Source organism: Nyctibius grandis, chromosome W (genome assembly GCF_013368605.1).
Source record: "Nyctibius grandis isolate bNycGra1 chromosome W, bNycGra1.pri, whole genome shotgun sequence".
In the NCBI taxonomy this organism is placed as follows: Eukaryota; Metazoa; Chordata; class Aves; order Nyctibiiformes; family Nyctibiidae; genus Nyctibius; species Nyctibius grandis.
Window position 1 is genome coordinate 20,658,123 of NC_090694.1, and position 22,098 is coordinate 20,680,220.

Below are 22,098 nucleotides of genomic sequence, written 5' to 3' on the forward strand. Positions count from 1 at the left end.
GGACTACCTGACCTTGACGACATTTTATGACGCAAGAAGGTAGGTGCCGACTTGAGGGAGGTCTCCGCTTTGCACCCCTCCACCCCCTCCGGAGAGACACATCCGGCAACAGCCTGGCAATGGGCCAATCCTACGGCACAGGAACTGGACCTGTCCCGCCCTCGGACCTGTGATTGGTGCGAACTGTTGACTGGCGGCTCCATGTCACATGACTCTGCCAAAAAAACTCTATAAAAGAGGCCGGATCGCCCGACCGCGTGGGCCCCCACCACCGTCTTCCGAGAATCAACAAAGGACCCGCGGGATGCCGCTCGATCCCAGGGTGGTGACTATCCTTTCCCTCTCAACTGTTCTCTTTTCCTCTCTTTCTTTTACTTCTCTCTCTCTCTCTCCCTTCCTTGCTCACTAAGTTGCCTCATTGTTGGACTTAATAAAGTCAGAGTTAAGTTTATTGATACCGTGCCTCGGTTGTGCTTTGTCCGAACTCAAGGATCACGAATCTATTTTATTTCTGGTCAGGATTTTGGGGGTGCTTTACCTGCAGGCAGGTTAAGCATACCGGGTGATTTATAACCAGGCGGGTCCCGCATGGACTGACTGCATTGAACCAGGCAGGTCCCACGTGGACTGACTGCACTGGAGTTACTAATCAGGCGGGTTCTTCTCAGGACTGACTGCATTTATTTTCTAGATTTACTTTTTTACTAATCAGGCAGGTCCCACGTGGACTGACTGCATTTATTTTCTAGATTTACTTCTTTTTACTAATCAGGCGGGTCCCACGTGGACTGACTGCATTTATTTTCTAGATTTACTTCTTTTTACTAATCAGGCGGGTCCCACGTGGACTGACTGCATTTATTTTCTAGATTTACTTTTAAGTCAGATCTTAATCCGGAACCTGACATTTTAAATTGGCGTCACGGACAGGATCCTCGAGTTTCGGAAGGTATCAATAGCTTAGAGAGAATGGGCGCAAGTCTGAGTGCATCTGGTGAAACGCAAAATCAGGAATTAGAAGACCCGGCACAGACGCCGCAGGCACTAAAGCTTTTGGTGCAGTTGTTGCAATAGCGGGTGGCAGATTTAGAGGAAAGAAACTGTGAATTGGAGGAAAGGGTTAAAACTCTGCAAGATGAAGTAGGGAACAAACAGGAGAATGTAAGGTGTTTGCAGGAGGCTTTTGTAGAAAAGTTACGTGATTGTGACTGCAGGGGGCGACGGAATCGTCAACAGGCAGCTGATGCAGCCCCGTCCCATGGTGATTATCACAAAGGGGATGGTTTGTACCGCAAGGGAGAACCAGAGGAAGCGAGGACACGATATGATTTATCGCAGGGTCCTCTGCAGCCCCTTCGACCGCTGGTCAAGGTAGAATATGCTTATGAGGATAGTGAGGACAATAACCCTAAGATGGTTACTAAGGAGGTGCTGTACACAGAAACTGAATTGGCTAAGTTGAAAAAAGAATTTTCACGCAGTCCAAAGGAGTCTGAGACAGAGTATGTGTGGAGAGTGTCGTTAACTGGTGGAGATCAGATTATGTTGAGTGAAAGAGAAGCTGAGGGATATTGGGGACCTGGAGTGTTTTTGACTACTGGTGATCATAGGGCCCCTTGGTCTCTCACCCAGCAAGCAGCTTATTGGGCTGGAGGTTTAAATCCCTTGGAGAGGGGAGATCCTCTTGCGCTTACAGGCTCGGTGGATCAGCTTGTGGAGAATGTGCAAAAGGCAGCTTGTTTGCAAATGATGTATGATTGGGACTTGAAGTTTAGGCAGGAATCCCCAATGATGATATCGGTAGATCCTGAGAGGATGACTCCCCTGGTTAGAGGTTTGCCTGATTCATTGAAACCCTTAGGAATTCAATTGCAAGGCACTATCAGAAATACCCCTCAGAGTGCACGGGTGACAGCTGCTTTAACCCCGGATTGCCATATCCCAGGACAAAAGGTGTGGACTTGGGGGGAAGTAGCTCAAGAATTGATTAACTATGGGCGGAAATATGGTCCAGTGAAATCAGAACCTAAAAATGTGAGGCGTTCGGAGGCGAAGTTTCCTCTGGCGAGGCCCTCTCCCCCAAACCTGGTGAATTTAAAGAGAGATAGTACATCTCGAAGGAAAGCGTTGTGGATAATAGGATTGTTTGTGGTAAGCTTAGCACTACGAGAGGCCGAGCGCACCATTCATCAGCAACCAATCATTCTCAGAGGCCCCTTTAAGGAAATAGCAGGGACCCCTCCCCCTGATGGGGTGGCACAACGAGCATCCGTGCGGAAATGGTATGCACAAATTGAACATTATTGTGGCATCTTTAATGTATCAGAAGGCACACCTAAAAAACTAGCTATACAGGAGGAATTCTCTCCAAGTCGTGAGAATAACCTCCCACCTCCTGTCATACAAGTAGCGCCTCCTTTTTCCAAGCAATTACCGAATACCTGGTTCACTGATGCCTCAGCCAAACGCGAGGGAAAAGTGTGGAAGTATCGAGCCGCTGCCTTACAAGCCCAGACTGATGAGAAAATCATAACAGAAGGTGAAGGTAGTGCACAAGTGGGTGAATTAATTGCTGTTTGCAGTGTTTTCCCACATGAGGCTCAATCTTTTTCTCCTGTCTACATCTACACTGACTCTTTCACTGTCTTTAAGGGGTGCACCGAGTGGTTTCCTTTCTGGGAGAAAAATGGGTGGGAAGTCAACCGGATACCGGTATGGCAAAAGGAAAAGTGGCAGGACATTTTAAGAATTGCCAAATGAGGGAATTTTGCCATAGCCTGGGTGGCCTCTCACCAAAACAGTGATGATCTAACTAGCCAATTGAACAATAAAGCAGACGAATTGTCTCGTCTAGCTCCCTTACAAAATGAACCAGTAATAGAAAATTGGGAGAGACTATTGGAGTGGCTGCATGTCAAAGGAGGACACACAGGAGCCAAAGATCTTTACTGTGAGGCACAAGCTCAAGGCTGGCCTATCAATGGGGAAAACATAGTCCAAACCTTGAAAGAATGGTTTAGCTCATTCCCAAGACCCCAATCAATTCCACCAGACAATGGTTAACCAAAACCTCACCCGGTCCTTTCACTAATAGGACTGAGAAGTTTCTTTTTTTTTTTACAGGTTGTAAGATAGAAGTTCAGAGAAGAAGAAGAAGAAAGTAACATTTAATGGAAGTTTTGATTGTGTGTATAGTTGCAAATTGTATAGCTTTAATAATCTTTGCAGTATGCCTTTATCACCATTGGCAAGATTGTTTTGGGCCGTTGTATGTTGTCTCATCTGTACTGTTCAAAGCATACCCGTCGAGAACTTTGCTTCCTTGTTTTCAGGTTTAACATGGGAAAATGAGTTCTTGTTCTTGGGAAAATTGATTACTCAAGCTTTTAATCTTATTAATTGCTGGGTGTGTGGTGGACCATTTGGTCTGGAAAGTTGGCTGTGGATCTCCATTCCTCTTGCTCCCGAGGGGATTGTGAGAAGAATCACCCTCATCTTGGCCTATACAACACCCTGCTCCTGGTCACTATTGTATTAGTTACACCCAAAAGGGAGGGTGGTACAATCAGTTTCTGGTGGGAGAAGATTTTCTAGTCCCCCACTGATTACACTCACTTTGGGGAAATATTAGGTGCAAATTGTGTTTGGAAACAGTGGGCAGAAGCATGGTAATGTAAATGGTGATGGAATTAAATGAATCACATTAACTGTGGTGTGACAGGGGACCCCTTTGGCCTGGGAACCATCTGAGTCAAAGGACTACCACCCTGCCAAATCATGGCCAAGTCCTTTGCAAATGGGATGCGAACCCTGAAAGATCGTTATTGGATTTGCGGACACCATGCATACAAAATACTACCAAAAAATTTGGACTGGGGTATGTTATATTGGGATGATATGACCACCATTCTTCATACTTCTGAAAATTGACAGCTAAGAATTGGGAATCAAATTATATGATCCCCAACGAATTATTGAGTATTATGGACCCGCAACCTGAAACACCAATGAGCCAATCAGCGGTGCTCGAGAACCAATCAAGATTGGCTGGTTCTCGATTACCTGCTAGCAGAAGGAGGAGTTTGTGCAAAATTAAATGACTCTAATTGTTTCTTGAAAATTGATGATAATGGAAATGTGGTTACATTATATAACTCTTTCCTCATTTTGTTTATGACATGTTATAGTTGCACTATAACTTTATCAAATGTTGTTTGTCGTTATTGATGATATTGTTGTTGTTAGACTTCTGTAAAGAAGAAGAGGTGACTCATTCTGTTTATTAGAATGATACCAATCACAAGTCATTGGACTTATCTGTATTTCCTTGTATGCTTTTCTCTTCCCTTTTCTTTCTTTTAACCTGTTATCTTTTTCTCTCCTTACCTTTCTACACCCCCTGGAATCGAACCACGGACATTGACGATTTCTGAGCCACGGGGTGGTGTGGGGATCGGTTACTTGTCCCCCTTTTTTTTTTTCTTCTTTCAGCATTGTCTCAGAAACCGTCCTATGCCATGTGCTCAGACGCCATCTTGTGGGGTACCGGACTACCTGACCTTGACGACATTTTATGACGCAAGAAGGTAGGCGCTGACTTGAGGGAGGTCTCCGCCTTGCACCCCTCCACCCCCTCCGGAGAGACACATCCGGCAACAGCCTGGCAATGGGCCAATCCTACGGCGCAGGAACTGGACCTGTCCCGCCCTCGGACCTGTGATTGGTGCGAACTGTTGACTGGCGGCTCCATGTCACATGACTCTGCCAAAAAACTCTATAAAAGAGGCCGGATCGCCCGACCGCGTGGGCCCCCACCACCGTCTTCCGAGAATCAACAAAGGACCCGCGGGATGCCGCTCGATCCCAGGGTGGTGACTATCCTTTCCCTCTCAACTGTTCTCTTTTCCTCTCTTTCTTCTACTTCTCTCTCTCTCTCCCCCCCCCTTACTTGCTCACTAAGTCGCCTCATTGTTGGACTTAATAAAGTCAGAGTTAAGTTTATTGATACCGTGCCTCGGTTGTGCTTTGTCCGAACTCAAGGATCACGAATCTATTTTATTTCTGGTCAGGATTTTGGGGGTGCTTTACCTGCAGGCAGGTTAAGCATACCGGGTGATTTATAACCAGGCGGGTCCTGCATGGACTGACTGCATTGAACCAGGCAGGTCCCACGTGGACTGACTGCACTGGAGTTACTAATCAGGCGGGTTCTTCTCAGGACTGACTGCATTTATTTTCTAGATTTACTTTTTTACTAATCAGGCAGGTCCCACGTGGACTGACTGCATTTATTTTCTAGATTTACTTCTTTTTACTAATCAGGCGGGTCCCACGTGGACTGACTGCATTTATTTTCTAGATTTACTTCTTTTTACTAATCAGGCGGGTCCCACGTGGACTGACTGCATTTATTTTCTAGATTTACTTTTTTACCAATCAGGCGGGTCCCTCTCGGGACTGACTGCATTTTATTTCTAGATTTACTTTTAAGGCAGATCTTAATCCGGAACCTGACAATCCCATCAGGGCCCATGGATTTATGGATGTCCTATGTAGGTGTCAAGGTGTTGGTTGTGGGGGGCTGCAGGAGTGGCCTCTGTGGGAGGAGGCCAGGGGCTGCCCCATGTCAAACACAGCTGGTTCCAACCAGCTCCAAAACAGATCCACCACAGGACACAGCTGAGCCCATCTGCCGCATGTTTGGCACCTCTGTGAAAATGTATTTAAGAGCAAAAGACAGCCCAGGGAGAGAGAAGGGGGAACAAAAAGTGAGAAACAGAGGGAATGCCAAGGCCGGAGGAGGAGGAGGAGGAGGAGGAACTCCAGGGCAGAGAACATATCCACACTGCAGCCCATGGAGGACCCCATGCCAGAGCAGAGGGACATTTCCCGAAGGAACCATGTTCCATGGAGGACCCCTGCTGGAGCAGATTTTTGCCAGAGGACTACAGCCTTGGAAAGGACTCATGCTGGAGCAGGGGAAAAGTGTGAGGGGGAAGGAGTGGCAGAGACTGTTTTAGACTGACCTCCAACCCCCCATCCCCCGTGTCCCCTTCCCCGCACTCTGCACTGCTTGAGGCTTGCAAGCAGGGGGTAGAGGGGCCTGCAGTGAAAGAGTGAAGCTAAGACTGGGAAATGGGGGAAGAAAGCTGTTTTAGTGTTTGTCTTTTTGTTTCCCACTAACTGTACCTATTTTAATCAGCAACAAATTGATTTTCCCCAAGTCAAGACTGTTCTGCCATGACAAGAACTGATAAGCAATCTCCCTGTCTTTCTCTTGACCCATGAGCTTTTTCATCCTATTGCTTTCCCCTGGTCCTGCTGGATGGGGTGGTAAGTGAGAAGCTGGGTGGGCATTTGGCTGTTAGCCAAGGCTAACCCACCACAATTCTATATTATTTAATTAAATGAAAATCTCCTCTTCTAAAAGGCTAGCAATTAGAGGAATCCAAATAAAAAAGGTTATTTTATATTAGAAGTACAGTACTTCACCATGAGTGTGCTGTAAACCCCAGAAAATTTCACTGACAAGTGTGACAAAGTTGCAGGGCTACCAAAGCAGAGAAACTTAAAATCTCCAAGTTTTTAGAAGCTTTTGCTATTTTAATTTCTGGGAAACCAAGTCCAAATAAGCTTGCGACCCCCTTTAAAATCTATTTACTCATGCTGTATGAGGTGGTATGTTTCTGTATGAGGTATCAGTCACATGAGACTCAAAGTGAAATTTAGGTTTGAATTTGTTAACCGCTTGCAGCTAAAAACAAGTGCTTTAAAGTTAGTCCACAGAAGAAAAACATGACAAATAACTAAACAAATTCAAATTCTATATTAACATATTATTATGTATTAACATATACTAACGTACTGACAAGAAAAAATTCACTTCATCCATGCTCTAAGCAAAGTCTGATCAGCAAGAGTGAACTGTGTTTGCTCAGCCCAGAGAAGAGAAGGCTTTTGTGCAGGGACTTAATAGTAGCCTTCCAATACCTCTGAGAAGGTCATCAATTAAGCCAGGCTCTTCACAGCAGTCTATAGTAGGAAGATGAAAAACAGTAGGCAGATACTGGAATAAGAGCTACTCCAACTGGATATAATGAAAAACTTTTTCACTATAACAACAGTTGAGCAGTAGAACAGGCTGCCCAGAAAGGCTGTGCGGTCTCCAGCCTTGGATACTTGAAAACAGACTTGATAAAGCCCTGAGCAACCCGGTCTGATCTCAAACTGTACTTCCTTTAAGCAGGAGGTTGGACTAGAGACCTCTTGAGATCTCTTCCAACCTGAATTACCCTATGATCAAGCTTCAGGTCTTAGGTCTGCTATAATTCCTCCAACTACCTAGATGAAGCAATAATAAATTAAGTGTTGACAGAAGTCGCAATACAGTTAGATAGGACCAGGCCTTCGACATACAGACAAAGAAGAGCCAGGAGACAGGGGCAAGGATTCAAACGTGGATGTATTTTGTCTGAATGACTTTATTCTTTGAATTGTGTACCACTAACACATATGGAGTAAGATTTGAAGTGTGATATACACCATATGGAAACATGTTAAGTTAAAAACAATACAACAATGGCTAAAGGACTGTACAGGACACCAGGCAGTGATGGCAGGATTCTAGAAATCAAAGACTGAAGCACAACCTAGCCATGCTTCTAGCACATCTCATCTGAAGAGAGAAGACACTGCTCCTTTAAAGTTAGAACTGGTGGTTCTCCTCAGTACTGTCACCATCTCTTATCACAATTAAAACATTTCAGAGATTTGCACATCATTTTTCAAGCATGGATAATTAGGTCTCTCTTAGAAAGCTGCAAGCAATACACTTATTACTGTAGAATACTATCAGGTTCTTTATAGATATAAAAAAAATAGGAATACTATCTGAACAAGGGCTGGGAAAAGAAAGAATATGATGAATAATGTTACTGTATCACCAACAGTCAGGATGAGGTTTTAACATTTTATAGGAGTAATAAATAATGAAAGTACCTAAAAATAATAAATGCTGTACATAAAAATAAAAGCAATACCTGGAATAAAAAAGTTAAAACCAGCTAATTTGAAATTTCCATTTCAAGCTAAAGAAACAATTTTTCCAACAAAAGTAAAAGGAAAATGATCTTACCTTATCTAGTCTTTTTTGCCAGCTTTCTTCATGTTTTACCATGAGTTCAATACAATGAGAGAGTGTAGCAAGGATTCCAGCAGTAGTTGCCTTGAAAGTTATAGCTTCTCCTTTAAAGTCTATGCCATTAATTCCTTTGGGTGTTACATGTGGAAACACTAAAACCAAACATGAATCATTCACTGATAGCTGCCTTTCACTCAAACAAGTATTTACATGTATGCTTTATATTACAACTGTTTGAAGAAAACAGACTGGCTAGAAAGTTAATTTAAAAAATAAAAATCAAAAGTGCTAATAATTTTCAGCTATCCACAGGGTAAGGAAAGAGATTCAAAAGGAGGAACGCATCCCTTCAGCTTCATCTTGCTATACTGTATTTCAAGTCTGTTTCTAATGCTGTATTACTCTGCACTCTGCAAATCATGTGGGTGGAGGGAGTGGGAATACTTTGTAACAATAGCAGTTTGACAGCTTTAAGTGGGGCCTAATTAACACAGAGCAACCTTAAAACATATCCAATACAGCACTAAGAAAGGAACAATTTCAAAATGCAATCAAACACAAAAGGTAACATTTCAAGGTTGCTTTAAGGAGGAATTATAGATTTAAAAAACCTCAACATAAAAAGGTATAATATAAAAGTATAAAATGTGTTGAATTATCCAAGTACTGTGGGGTTTTGCAGTTCCAACAACTACTTCATGCTGTCAACCAGGCCATCTGTTGCTAAGGCTATTTAAACAAGTCAATTAAAATGTGTGACAAAAAAGTACCTATTCTATCTCAAACTCGGATGTAGGTTGACAGAATAACAAATCAAACACTACACATTAATGTCAGAAAATATTAGAAAGCAGAAGTAACGCCCATGTTGAAGCTGACTGAGCCCAGCAAGTTAAAGTAACTCCTGCTATGCCATGGGGCAAGCTAATGACTTATCACCCAGTGATTGTCCCTTTGTACTCTGCACTGGTGAGACTGCACCTCGAATACTATGTTCAGTTTTGGGTCCCTCACTACAAAAAAGACATTGAGGTGCTGGAGCGTGTCCAAAGAAGAGCAATGAAGCTGATGAAGGGTCTAGAGCACAAGTCTTATGAGGAGCGGCTGAGGGAACTGGGGTTATTTAGTCTGGAGAAAAGGAGGCTGAGGGGAGACCTCATTGTTCTCTACAACTACCTGAAAGGAGGTTGTAATGAGGTGGGTGTCGGTCTCAGGGACATGGTTTAGTGGTGGACTTGGCAGTGCTAGGTTAATGGTTGGACTCCATGATCTTAAAGGTCTTTTCCAACCTAAATGATCCTATGATTCTCAGCTACAGTTAAAAAGATTGTTCCAGGCTTTCCAGGACTGGACAGAGACTTCAAGAAGGGAACCTGAAACTTGAGAAACCAAAGAATCTTAACAGCTGCTCTGAGGCAAAGCTTCAGAAAAGGGTGAAGTTTAAGATAAATCTTTCATTATCAGTTAGCCTGAGTAGTTTTCTGCTCAATACACAGGCATGTGTGTCTCAACCTGAGATACCTACTTCTCCCACTGCATCACTTATGACTTATGATTCCACTTTAGGGCACAGAGTCTAATTTTTCATTTCTAATCAAGCTTTGCAGCACTCAGCGTCTAAATCTTTAATGGATTTAGCCCTTGGAAATCAGACAGAGGCATAAAAAAACCTAAAATGAAGATAAAGCTTTTAATAGAAATAATTGATGGAAAGTAAATTTAATGGAATCAGGATTCATAAGAAGTGGAATTAGAAGTTTTGCAGAAAGAAAAGGGTTGCAGAAATTTTCTTTAGTGAGCTACAGTGAGTTTATATACAGGTACCCATAATACATAGCAATTTTTAAGCACATAAGTTCCTAAAGACTTGATAACAGAACTTTTTACAAGAGGAATGGGGATATCACTTCAAATTCCCGTTAAACGTGATGAAAAAAAATGAAGTCAGTTTGCATTTAAATGGTCTAAAATGACTAGATGTACTGAAGATACAGACTTCCCTAATTACATTCCACATATTGAATGTGTCTATATAGTGGATACACCAGAGGAACATAGATACGAAGAAATGTTCTAAAGGTAAATTAAGCAGAAACTCCTACATCATTCTACAAGAATTAAGTCTGACAAAGACATCTTTTTCAAAATGAATCATGCAGTGAAATTAAATTCTCACTTAACGTTTTTTAAAGAAGGCTTTTTCAGTTTTCTGAAGTTTGTTCTGACTTAACAGTCCTCAAAAATGTAGACTTTTATATATAAAATAGGGTTAGTGGAACTGTGGAATTGCTTACAGGTGAGTGTTGCAAGCTTGCTTATCTTTGCTGATAAGAGGCAAGAAAGATTTATTCAAAACTTCAGAGTTATACATTACTTAACCTCTGAAATCAGCACTATAATTAATCCTTAGCAGAGCAAGCACTTTATATCATTTAAAAAAATCTACTCATATGATTAATTCTCTGGAAGTATACTGAAAGCTCCTTCCATTTCCTTTCCTCATAACAGTTTTGGCAATAATCTAGAAAGAGCACTTAAATACAGCAAGGAAACATGCAACATACGGGGAACTAGAGCCAGTTAAAAAGAAAACAGAAGACAGAAAAGGCTTCTTTTGCCCATATATTTTCCAGGTTCTTGAAGAAAGTGTCTACATTTTTTAAAATGCTTTTGGTAAGTACTACTTTTGGAGATTCCATCAGATTTGAAACTGGACTGCTTCAAAGTTGTGTGAACCAAAATCTAACAAATACTGAATTGTCAACAACTAGAGAATGTAAATATTGAAATAATTTCAGTCAGGAAACAAGAGAAAGTATAAGAAGAACGCAAATAGATTTTAAATGCATACACAACTTCTGGCAGGCCAGAAGTACTAGATTTCTAAAACAGTAAGACTTGCGTGAGTTCTTCACATTTACTGCATGGATTCAGTGAGTACAATGACTATAACCAGATCATTTAAGATAAGAATAAAAATCAGAATTCTGTTCATCATAAAATTGGAAAATACAGTTAAAAAAAGTGCTAAAATTATGATGAGTGAGAATCAGTAACAATGTTGACTTAACCATTACGTAGCCATAGAACTTAGAAAAACCATAATGGGGCATACCTAACTGGAAAAGCATTGTGCTCCGCCACACTGCTAAAAAGCAGATAACACTTGCAAGAAAAACTGCAATTGCCTATTACAAAACTCAGTTCCCAATATCCGAATGATGCAGCTGTTTCAACAGAATTCTGTAGTGGAAATGGCTTTGGACACAGAATTGGAAATTCCAGTTTGACAGGCTTGCATTAATATTTGTATGAATTAAGAATAACTCAGATAATGAAAAACAGCTAAGGAATGATAATCTTAACATGAATAAGAACTTCCTGTCACATACATTCAAATAACTATTCTTGTTCTTTTCTGCTTAGAAAAGAGCATAAATAACCATCTTGTATCAGGCTTATCATACCATTCATATGAATTTTCAGTGAAAAAGTTGACACGCTTACATTTTTCCTTACTGCTGTTACTGTTATGTAAAAAATCCCCATCAGAACGCATTGTAGGGAAATCATCTTCATCATCTTCTACCACTAAATTTGAGAGAGAGAGAGAGTGTGTGTTATGGGAGTGAGAAGCTTTCCCAATTCTTTAGTGTGCAAGAAAGAATTAAGAGCATCTTCATAGCTAAGCAGCATTTAAGATTTTTTCCTATAACAACAGTCATGAATTCCCCCCCCCCCTTTTTTTTTTTTGACTCGAGACCACTATCAACATTACTGTCAGAAACCATCAGGAGACTAACGTTTGCTCAGTGTTGAAATTTAGCACTTGATTTGATGGTAAGAAGAACATTATCTCGATGTTACAACTGGATAAGCAGGGAGCCACAATTGAGCAACTATCTACTCTTTTACACTAGAAAGTTCTCAAAGAAGTGGAATGGTACTTATCTACTGTTTTCCCACTGCCAAAAGTTTCAGGCTGCCAGAACAAACATGGGGATGAATATAAATGCCTCAGGAGAGTGCATGAATATGACAACAAGCTGTGCTCTGGAAAGATCAATTCAGAGACATGTTGACATCCACACCTGAATCTATTAGGACCTCAAGTGTGCACTCAGTGCTCTAGCTGCAGCCAATACATCTCAGGAGCATTCATTATGGCAGAATCTTTGCCTTTTTAAAAGAATGTATTGTTCCTATCAAAACTAATATCCTATTGTTTTTCAAAATAAAGGTAAGAGACACAGCAGTAAACTAACTTGAATTCATCTTATGGGGGCAAACAATTATTGTTCTATAACATCAAATGCTTACAAAAACATTTCTTTTATACAGTTGATAGCTACAGGTTAATATTTAAGTTAAGCAGATTTTTATTGGAATCCAAATTCTGAAGTGAAAATAGTTAACACTGTTTATGCAGAAATATCTATGACTGCTCTGTGATTCTGTGATTCTGTGATCTCATTACTAAAGAGTAAATTTAAGATACATTTTATTTATATGGTATCAAATGCTACAGTAACTATTTCAAAGGCTATTACTGTGTAAAAAGTTAAATTCTATGGAGATAAGAGTTTTCAATTATAGTTTTACCTTTATCTCTCTGGAGTTCATCTTTGGAAACTGCATCTGCACAGGTATCAAAGTATTTCTGTAAAGTATCAACTTGTCTACACAAGATGTCTCTAAAAGTTTCCATTTCTGCAAGCTTCTCACGTAAGCTATGGCCCTTCTGAAAATACAAGAGAAGAAAGGCTCAAATATTTCTATGTACTCAGCAATAGTTCAATGCCAAAAAAAAAATATCTGCAATTATGAAGAACAAATTCTTCAAGTACACTAAAGACATTTCAGATATCAGCAGCTATGAAATACTGTTAATGTTAGAACAACATAAGGAACTGTATAAAAGCGTTTCTTACTCATTTTATCCACTGGTCTCAATTTTTCCTCTTGACTGCATCTGCTACTTTAGAGCATTCAATAAAAGCTTGTTAAAAATACGATCTTGCATGCTACCAGGTTTATGCCTATTTGCCTGAAACCAGTCAGTTCTAGTTTAAGATCTTTGTTCTAAATCTTTACTCCCCCCTTTCTTGTGCTGCTCCTCTTCTGCTCTCCCAGAAGTACAGCCCATCCAAGTTCAAATGTTAAATATTTATACACATGAAACAAGGAAAGCCATCATTTGTCAATCAGTATTAATCAAAATTGTTAAGTCACAGAATCTGCATTTCCTTTTATTTGGAAGCCCTTGGGGGTGATGGTTGATGAGAAGCTCAACATGAGCCGGCAGTGCGTGCTTGCAGCCCAGAAGGCCAATCGTATCCTGGGCTGCATCAAAAGAAGCGTGGCCAGCAGGTTGAGGGAGGTGATTTTGCCCCTTTACTCTGCTCTCGTGAGACCCCACCTGGAGTACTGCATCCAGCTCTGGGGCCCCCAACAAAAGGAGGACATGGAGCTGTTGGAACGAGTCCAGAGGAGGGCCACGAAGATGATCAGAGGGCTGGAGCACCTCTCCTATGAAGACAGGCTGAGAGAGTTGGGGCTGTTCAGCCTGGAGAAGAGAAGGCTTGGGGAAACCTTCTAGCAGCCTTCCAGTACCTGAAGGGGGCCTACAGGAAAGTGGGAGAGGGGCTTTTTACAAGGACAAGTAGTGACAGGACGAGGGGGAACGGTTTTAAACTGAAAGAGGGTAGATTTAGATTAGATATTAGGAAGAAATTCTTTCCTGTGAGGGTGGTGAGACACTGGAACAGGTTGCCCAGAGAAGTTGTGGCTGCCCCCTCCCTGGCAGTGTTTAAGGCCAGGTTGGATGAGGCTTTGAGCAACCTGGTCTAGTGGAAAGGTGTCCCTGCCTGTGGCAAGGGGGTTGGAACTAGATGATCTTTAAGGTCGCTTCCAACCAAAACCATTCTATGATTCTGTGATTCTATGATATTCTCAGAAGTACACTAGGAAAGGTTAATAAATCCTTCCACGGGTTTGATTTTCCTGCCATTCAAAAATGACACCATAGTTTAAGAGGGACAACTGCATAGAGGCATGAAAAAGCTTTCCTGTACGATCTGTTCATCATCACATGCTGGATTACTAACACTTACAATAAACCAAAGATTTGGGTTTTTTTCCTATAATTGTGTAAGTCTTCACATAGCTTATTTCCTTTCCAATTGTATGTGTTATTTACACACCAATACTCAGAAAATGTTATTCACTAACCTTGAACGAAGAGGTGGATGTTGCAGAGTATCCACTTGCTCCAGAAACAAGAGACACCATGGAGCCATGGCGTCGTAAACTTGACTCTGATCCATAGCCAGATTCATTCTAAAAACCAAACCACACACAAAACTAGAGTGCTGAGGCTTTTAATAAAAAAAGAAATCATGAAAGCAAGTTTAATGTCATCTCCTCTAAAACAAGCCCATTTGTTTCTTGTCAGGAAGCAGCATGGGTTTAATAACTCAGATTACGTCTGCAAGTTAAGATGTTGATGTAAAGTTACTATGAATCTATTTTTTGTTATCATAATGATCTGGGAAAAAGTAGTTATCTGCAACTTATTATGTGCCCCCAAAAGAGCAAGACAACATATATTTAAGGGTTAAAAAAGGGGTAATGTTTTCATTATTTTGGTATACGTAATCCCTACTAAGCAATTTTCACATAGCATTCAAAAAACCTACAGTACTCTACAATTAATCAAGGGATTAACATGGTTCAGTTTGAAGACAATCAATCAACAGCCTCAGTTAATCCTTCCAATCATTCAAATAGTGTCATTTTAGTTTTAAAAGCAACAAAATAAGTAGAGATCATAGAAAAACAGATAATTACTGGTGTCAATTTTTTTTTGCTTGTTCCAGACTTCTTCAGTGATTCTTTATACTAGACTGAAATTATTTTTGACAAAGAACAGAAGTCTACATAAAACAAGGTAAGATACTGAAAGCAAGAGGGAGAAGATAATAATAGTAACTAATTAAATAATTCAAAAAAAATGAAAAACATCTCTTGATTAAAACAGCATGAAAAAGATCTAAAAATATTAAGTTTGACAAATGTCCTCACAGGTGAAACAGAAGCAGATACTGAGGAACTGGAAGAAAAATATTTCCCTAAAGGTTAACGTAAAATGGCCCATGTATGGCAAAGGAGAAGAAAAACACTGAAAGAGAATGTAAGACACTGCTGGAAAAATCTCATTCCCTAACTATTGTACCAATTAGTCTTTATAGTATGACATTGTATGAACTTTCTTAGGATATATAGTTTACATTGTATACTGTATAGTCATGGTTAAGCATGACTAAAGGACCCCAGCTCATTGCAAGAAGGACAGCCCCCACCCTGAAGAATAAAGGATACCCCTGGACTATCGAGATAACACTAGCATCCTAGCCCCTCTAACACCTCTGTGAAACCCTCCCATTATCTGGCATCATTGACAAGTAATTAGCAAGACATCTAGGGACATCTAGATCAAGAAAAAAAGCAGATGGATGATGATGCCATAGAATTATAGTTGCTTTGCAAAACAGTAGTATGTGTGTGTTAAGTAGCGATTGGTCAAATCATGTTGTATCTGAACGCTTGAAAGGTTTAAGAACCATGTGTAAAACCCCATTTGGTGTGCCCCAATTTGAATGGGACACCTCATGAGCATGAATAAAGAATTACTCTTGTAATTCTATACTTTTCATCCTAGCCTCTACTCTCTCTGTTGGCATGGGCCAGTTGCGAAATTTTTGTGACAAAAGAAACAGATGGTTCAGAGTAATATCCATTTAAGGCTAAGCAGGCACAACAGACACTCTCTATTAACCCCTTCCTTCCCCAGAGGGGAAAGGGAAAAGAGAAAAGGGAGAGAGACTTATGGGTTGGAAAGTTAAAACAGTTTTAATAAACAATAACACCGAAAAAGAGTATAATAAATAATGAACTATACACAAAACCAGTACTGAGCTCCCCCCCGATGACGATCACGTCACCGCTGATGCTGCAGGGCAGGTGCTGGGGAGTCCCGAACCAGGTGCAGCAGCAGGCGGGACCGGATTCAGGAACAAAGGCAGGAGCGCAGGCAGAGTCCTCCCCAGATGCCAGCCATAGGGGAAGAGAGTGCAACCCTCATGGTCCCTCAGCTTTAAACTGAGTATGATGTGGGTGGGATGGAATACCCCATTGGTCAGTTTTGGGTCACCTGTCCTGTCCGCTCCTTCCCACAGGTGCGACACCTGAGGGAGCTGGGGTTGTTTAGCCTGGAGAAGAGGAGGCTCAGAGGTGACCTTATTGCAGTCTACAACTACCTGAAGGGAGGTTGTAGTGAAGTGGGAGTTGGCCTCTTCTCCTGGGCAACTAGCGATAGGACAAGAGGACACAGCCTCAAGCTTTGCCAGGGGAGGTTCAGGTTGGACATTAGGAAGAATTTCTTTACAGAAAGGGTTATTAGACATTGGAATGGGCTACCCAGGGAGGTGGTGGAGTCACCATCTCTGGATGTGTTTAAGAAAAGACTGGACATGGCACTTAGTGCCATGGTCTAGTTGACAGGGTGGTGTCAGGGCAACGGTTGGACTCGATGATCCCTGAGGTCTCTTCCAACCTGGTTGATTCTGTGATTCTGTGACACTTTTATGATCCCTTCCTTTGTGGAACAAAGAGACCCAACAGGGACCCTATTTTTCACGGCCACAAGCGCATGTAGTCAACTTCAGAAAGTAAAGTCACTTAAACAGAAACTTAACTGAAAAGTCTGTCCTAGTCCAAACCAGGACACTGTTAACAGATGAACTTGATCGAGTAGACAGTGAATATTGTAAAGGATCTTTGACAGGAATAAGAAATTCTGTAGTGGCAGAGAAATTCATATGGGGCAGAGAGAAGGTGAGACAGAACAAATGATATGGAACAAGCAAGAAGGAACGATGAAATTCTAGCTGTTGTACTTTTGTGGAAAAATTGAAAACGGCATAGGCTTTGGGAAGGCAGGAAAGTGCTGATAAATTAATATGCAAATGAATTTAAAGAGTATTAAAAGCAAGGAGAAAGGACAAAAAGTTGAAGTTGGTTGAAACAGGAGAATTTGGACAATACTGCAAGTGTGCAGGACAAAGTATGTATGTTTAGGTTACAAAGGAGCAGTGGCAGAGAAACAGAGTTTTGGAGAAATGAAGGTACGACTGAAAAGAAAAATGTGAGTTCCAGAACTGTTAACATAATTCCTGAATGAATATGACTGAATGAGACTACCCAGAAAAAAACAAGAAAGAAGGAGCCAAGAGACAGTTTCTATCTGGCCCATTTAAAGAATGAGGTAGAAGACAACAAAGCACTGAGGAAACAGAAGAGAGAGGAACAGGATGAGTATCAAAAGTAGAAGCAAAGTAGAAAAATTAATATAACCAAGAAATGCAAGTGTAGTTAGAAAAAGCTATCTTCCACCAAGACTTGGAGTACCTAAGTGATCATCAACTCAAAATTAAAAAAAAAAAAAAAATGCACCCGTAAGTTCAAAAGATTTAATAAGGCACATCTTAAGTTCATTGCTTAATTTAGCAAAAAAAAAAATAGAAATATTGTAACTTATCTGAAATAGCAGAAATATAAGGTTTTTTAATGACAGCTTAGAGTGAAATGATAGAAGGCAAGACACATTTAGAAATTTCTGCTATAAATCATGCATTTAGAGCTATTTCATACAAAGCAAGAGTCCTAGAAAAATAGCTACGTAAGTGTAGCAACAAAAGTGCTAAAAGCTCAATTTTTAAGAATTAGTCCTACTATTTGTTTTAAAGCATAGCTTTAAAATATCTTTTGGAATAGGCTTTTTATTAAAAACATTCACATTGGATACACGGGGCTCTTCTAGAATATCAGTTCAAGCATTAAGCAGTATACCTGGCTTTGGTAACATATTTGGTATACTGGACCACATTTTAAATTGCAATGCACTTATGTTACAGTGCAAAGATTATACCTTAATTCACTGGATTTTAATTTTAACAAAACAAATAATGAAGCTTTGATTAGGTTTTTTTGCAAATACGTAAGGGCTTTTGGCTCTTTATATGGACTTTAAGTCCTCTAAAGGCTTGACAAGTGAAAACAAAGCAGGTAAGGGAATAAAAGAATTTTTAAAAGAACAATTAAGAGTTTTAGGCACACAATACTATAATTTAATTTCAGAAGTGCTTAATAAGCATAAACCTCAAGAGAGCATTTTATAAGAGTCACACAACACCTCGAAGCATCATAAAACATTTCTGTTTAGATTTCCTCTAAATGCAAATCTAAACCAAACTTCACTGTTTTCCTGGTAACTTCAATGTTTACTTAATCATATGCTACAAATATTAAGATGACTTTGAATGTGCTTTTACTACAGTCAGTTTGACAGTGGGGACTCGTTCTATTTTCTGTTTAAAGAATGAGGTAGAAGATGACAAAGCACTGAGGAAACAGAAGAATAACAGGATGAGTATCAAAAGTAGAAGCAAAGTAGAAATATACACACTAGAAAGAAGGTAAAATTTCATTTCAATGGGATATGACTTAATGAACAGATCAATTTTAAAATGTAGCCAAAATATTCATTGCATTGAGATCAGAGCATTTTAACTAAGGACAGCAAATGTTTTCTGATTTTCTCCTTTAAGTGAGCAAGATATATCTCTGCAAAACCTGGATTTAAGCCTAGGAAGTGAAATTTCTGAATGTCCCTATTTGAAGATTTAATCAAAGTCACATTTTAATAGTACTGTTCTAGCACTTACAATAGATGTAATCTTAGAAGTAGAAAATCTCGTTACTTATATTCTGCATTTGAATCAAATCTTTTCCTTCCGACATTATCCTTATAGTCAATGCTCAGTTAATTTAGTTCACAAAATAAAAGCTGAGGGGTGAAAGAAAAAAAGCCTTTCCATATCAATATGTAAGTTTTTTTTTTTAAGGCACCTTTTCAGCAGTATGTTTATTTGACTGTCATTTATGCTTGTGATTAATAGTTCCACTAAACAGTTTATCCATGCTTCTGAATCGTATACAAGACAGCTGTATACAGCTATCAGCTTGCAAACCCTACCAATGAAAAGGTGCTAGATAAAAAGCATTTCGGCAGTTTTAACTATTTGCAACCAAGGAGCAAATACAGGAGATTAAACAGCAGACCAAACAGCACACAACACGAATCCGAAGCATGTGCATTTACAGATCACGTTCACAAAACTCAGACAATTATGGTTTAGTAGCCAAAGGGAAAAAAATGAAAATTACATCAAGAATACTTATTTGTCAGAAGAACCAGAAAACAAGTATTGCTTTATAACTGATGCAGAGACAAGTCATCCAGCTCACAGCAGGCACATGCAAGCAGCTTAACACAAACAACAAAAGCATGCATCATGCAAAGCCCCACCATTCTACTACCACAGAGAGCAGGTCACTGTCGTATTTGTCTTGCAAAGCAGATTATCATTAATTATTCACTGCAGAAATACTCAATTATATTGCAAAGAGGAATGTTGACACAAGCTGCTTCTGTTTACACAATTTTTCATTTCCCAAGATAAAAATTGGAAAAGCAGGTAGAGTCCACATGACAGAAGCCAACAGTCTGCTTGAAAACAAAATAACTTGCAGAGGTTGTATCAATTAATAGCATCAAGCACTAATGCTAAATTATCATGCTCAGTATACAGATGCAGTTCTTTGAAATTCCATGCATACATCATAGCTTCAAAGCTACATTCAAAACTGGCATTTGTTAGTACATTGCAACACCTTCAGCTTTCTAAGGCGGTGCATGAAATCCATTAATCCTTTCAAAATGCTTTTTCATTATGATAGACAAGAGGAAAGAGCCACATGATCCAAAGCTTCACATATGTGATTCTTTACTGGAGCAGGTGCTGGTATCAGCAACAAGGCAGTACATCAGAAAAACTGCTTTCAGTAAAACAGCTAAGTATTCTCAGAATCATATTGCAGACCTGCATTATGGCTCACACTGATCCGTCAGTTAAGGATTTCCTGAAGTGGGTAAATAATACTCTGGAATAAAGCAAAGACTCACTGAAAAGCTCCCCCACTTAAAAAAAAAAAAAAAATCTAATAAAGCAAATTTCCTTCCACATCTTAAAGGAATTGTCTCAGTTTAGTGCCTGTCAAGCACTTCCATGTATGTTTGTCCACCAAAGCAGATATTTTCAGTTAGCATTATAAATTATTATTTTACATAACACAAGCAGCAGGCAGCTCCTCCCATACATACAGCTCACCCTAGGTAGGAGGTGATGAAACAGACATTAGGATACAGTGACTCTAATCATGTTGTTATAAATGGGCTTTGCACACCAGATTGATAAATAAAGATAATTATTTTATTTAGGAGGGTACAAGCAAACAGCGCTGGGCGACCGGGGGAGTCACAGCTCCGCCTACAGTTCGCACTGAATCATACGGGAAACATCAATTTATTAGACAAAGCATACATATTCATTAATATGGGTTGGGTTATTACAATTAGTTCTGGGAATGGGTGTGATTATGTTAATTATTTTCAGGAACTCATTATGGTAAGTCTCCTCCTGTCTGTGTTCTGACAGTTCCTCTTATCTATGCATTTGCCGTTTGTTGGTCCCGCTGATATTTCCTTATCTAGTTACAAGCTTAGCACATGTTACTCTAAACCTACTATCCTACATAACAGGAGGTTCATCCTGGATCCAAGAACACACCCCTGCTACACGAATCATCCCACACGTATCCAATGTGCACACATGTGCTCGGCAGCGCACACCCGTGCACGCGGGCGCCCAGTGTGGTGGTCGCCAGGATGAAGGCTGAAGTCTTCCTCAGGTGTCCTCTAGGTGACCTGGGTCCTGTACACGTGCTGTGGGAGTATCTCTATACATTCGTCATTAGTCAAGTAAATAAGTCAGCAGTTGTTTCTGTATATGGCATTAGTCAGCAAGCAAGTGAGCAGATGTTTACTTATCAGGATGTTTGCGGAGCAGATGTTTACTTATCAGGATGTTTGCGGTTTCTCTTAGCTAAGTTACAGTGAAGCCCTCTACACCCACATACGATTTTATGAACAAAGTTAACCCATTTATTACAATGTTCTCTGCAGTATTTGTGAAAAATCTTACTAAAACATCTATGAGATCAAACCACAATATCTTATAAAAAACAATAATGTAGAAAAAAGTAGAAACATAAAATGAAAGAGCTGGAAGGTACTATGAAAGACTTGGTGGAGACGAAGGAGAAAAGCTCTATCGAACACCTATGTTCCAAGGGCAATTTTTAGACTTGCTGCAAAGATTTCAACATATACTTGAAAAAAGAAGGGGTACTGCTAGGATGAGCCAAGGAAGGGCTACTGTGGGAATCTGTCCCCTTCCTTTTGAGCATTGTCTCAGAAATCGTAAACCACATGCTCAGGCGACATCTTATGGCGGCTGCCTGGAATGCCTGAGCCTGGCAACGTAAGATGGCGCAATAAGCTAGGCGCCCGCCCTCCACCCGCCTCCGGATGTGTGTCTCCGGTGACAGCCTGGCAAGGGGCCAATCCTACGGCGCAGGAACCGGACACGTCCCGCCTTCGGATCTGTGATTGGTGCGAACTGTTGACTGACGGCTCCCAGTCACATGACTCTGCCGAAAAACTCTATAAAAGAGGCTGGATCACTCGAACACGCGGGACCCTCACCGCCATCTTCCAAGTAGGAAGGAAGCATTTCCCGCGGGACGCCGCTGGATCTCAGGGTGGTGAATATTTTCTTTTTCTTTCTCTTTCAACTGTTTTCTCTGTTTCTTTCTTTCTTTTACCTCTCTCTCTCTCTCTCTTTTCCTTGAATATTGAGTTGCCTCATTGTTGGACCTAATAAAGTCAGAGCCAAGTTTGTTGATACCGTGCCTCGGTTGTGCTTTGTCTGAACTCA

The 22,098-nt window shown here is 40.5% G+C and overlaps 1 protein-coding gene across 4 annotated transcripts in view; it reads right to left on the reverse strand.

Annotated features, from left to right (window-relative positions):
• The window catches only part of LOC137675691 (ceramide transfer protein-like), a 134,661-nt gene that overhangs the window by 45,110 nt on the left and 67,453 nt on the right, over nucleotides 1–22,098 (reverse strand). For all 4 annotated transcript variants that reach the window (XM_068421868.1, XM_068421867.1, XM_068421866.1 and 1 more), the window contains 4 exons: nucleotides 14,372–14,479; nucleotides 12,743–12,881; nucleotides 11,648–11,731; nucleotides 8,135–8,292 (listed from right to left, as the gene is read on the reverse strand). In XM_068421868.1, the coding sequence (XP_068277969.1) occupies nucleotides 8,135–8,292; nucleotides 11,648–11,731; nucleotides 12,743–12,881; nucleotides 14,372–14,479 (489 nt within the window). The remainder of the gene's footprint in view (nucleotides 1–8,134; nucleotides 8,293–11,647; nucleotides 11,732–12,742; nucleotides 12,882–14,371; nucleotides 14,480–22,098) is intronic.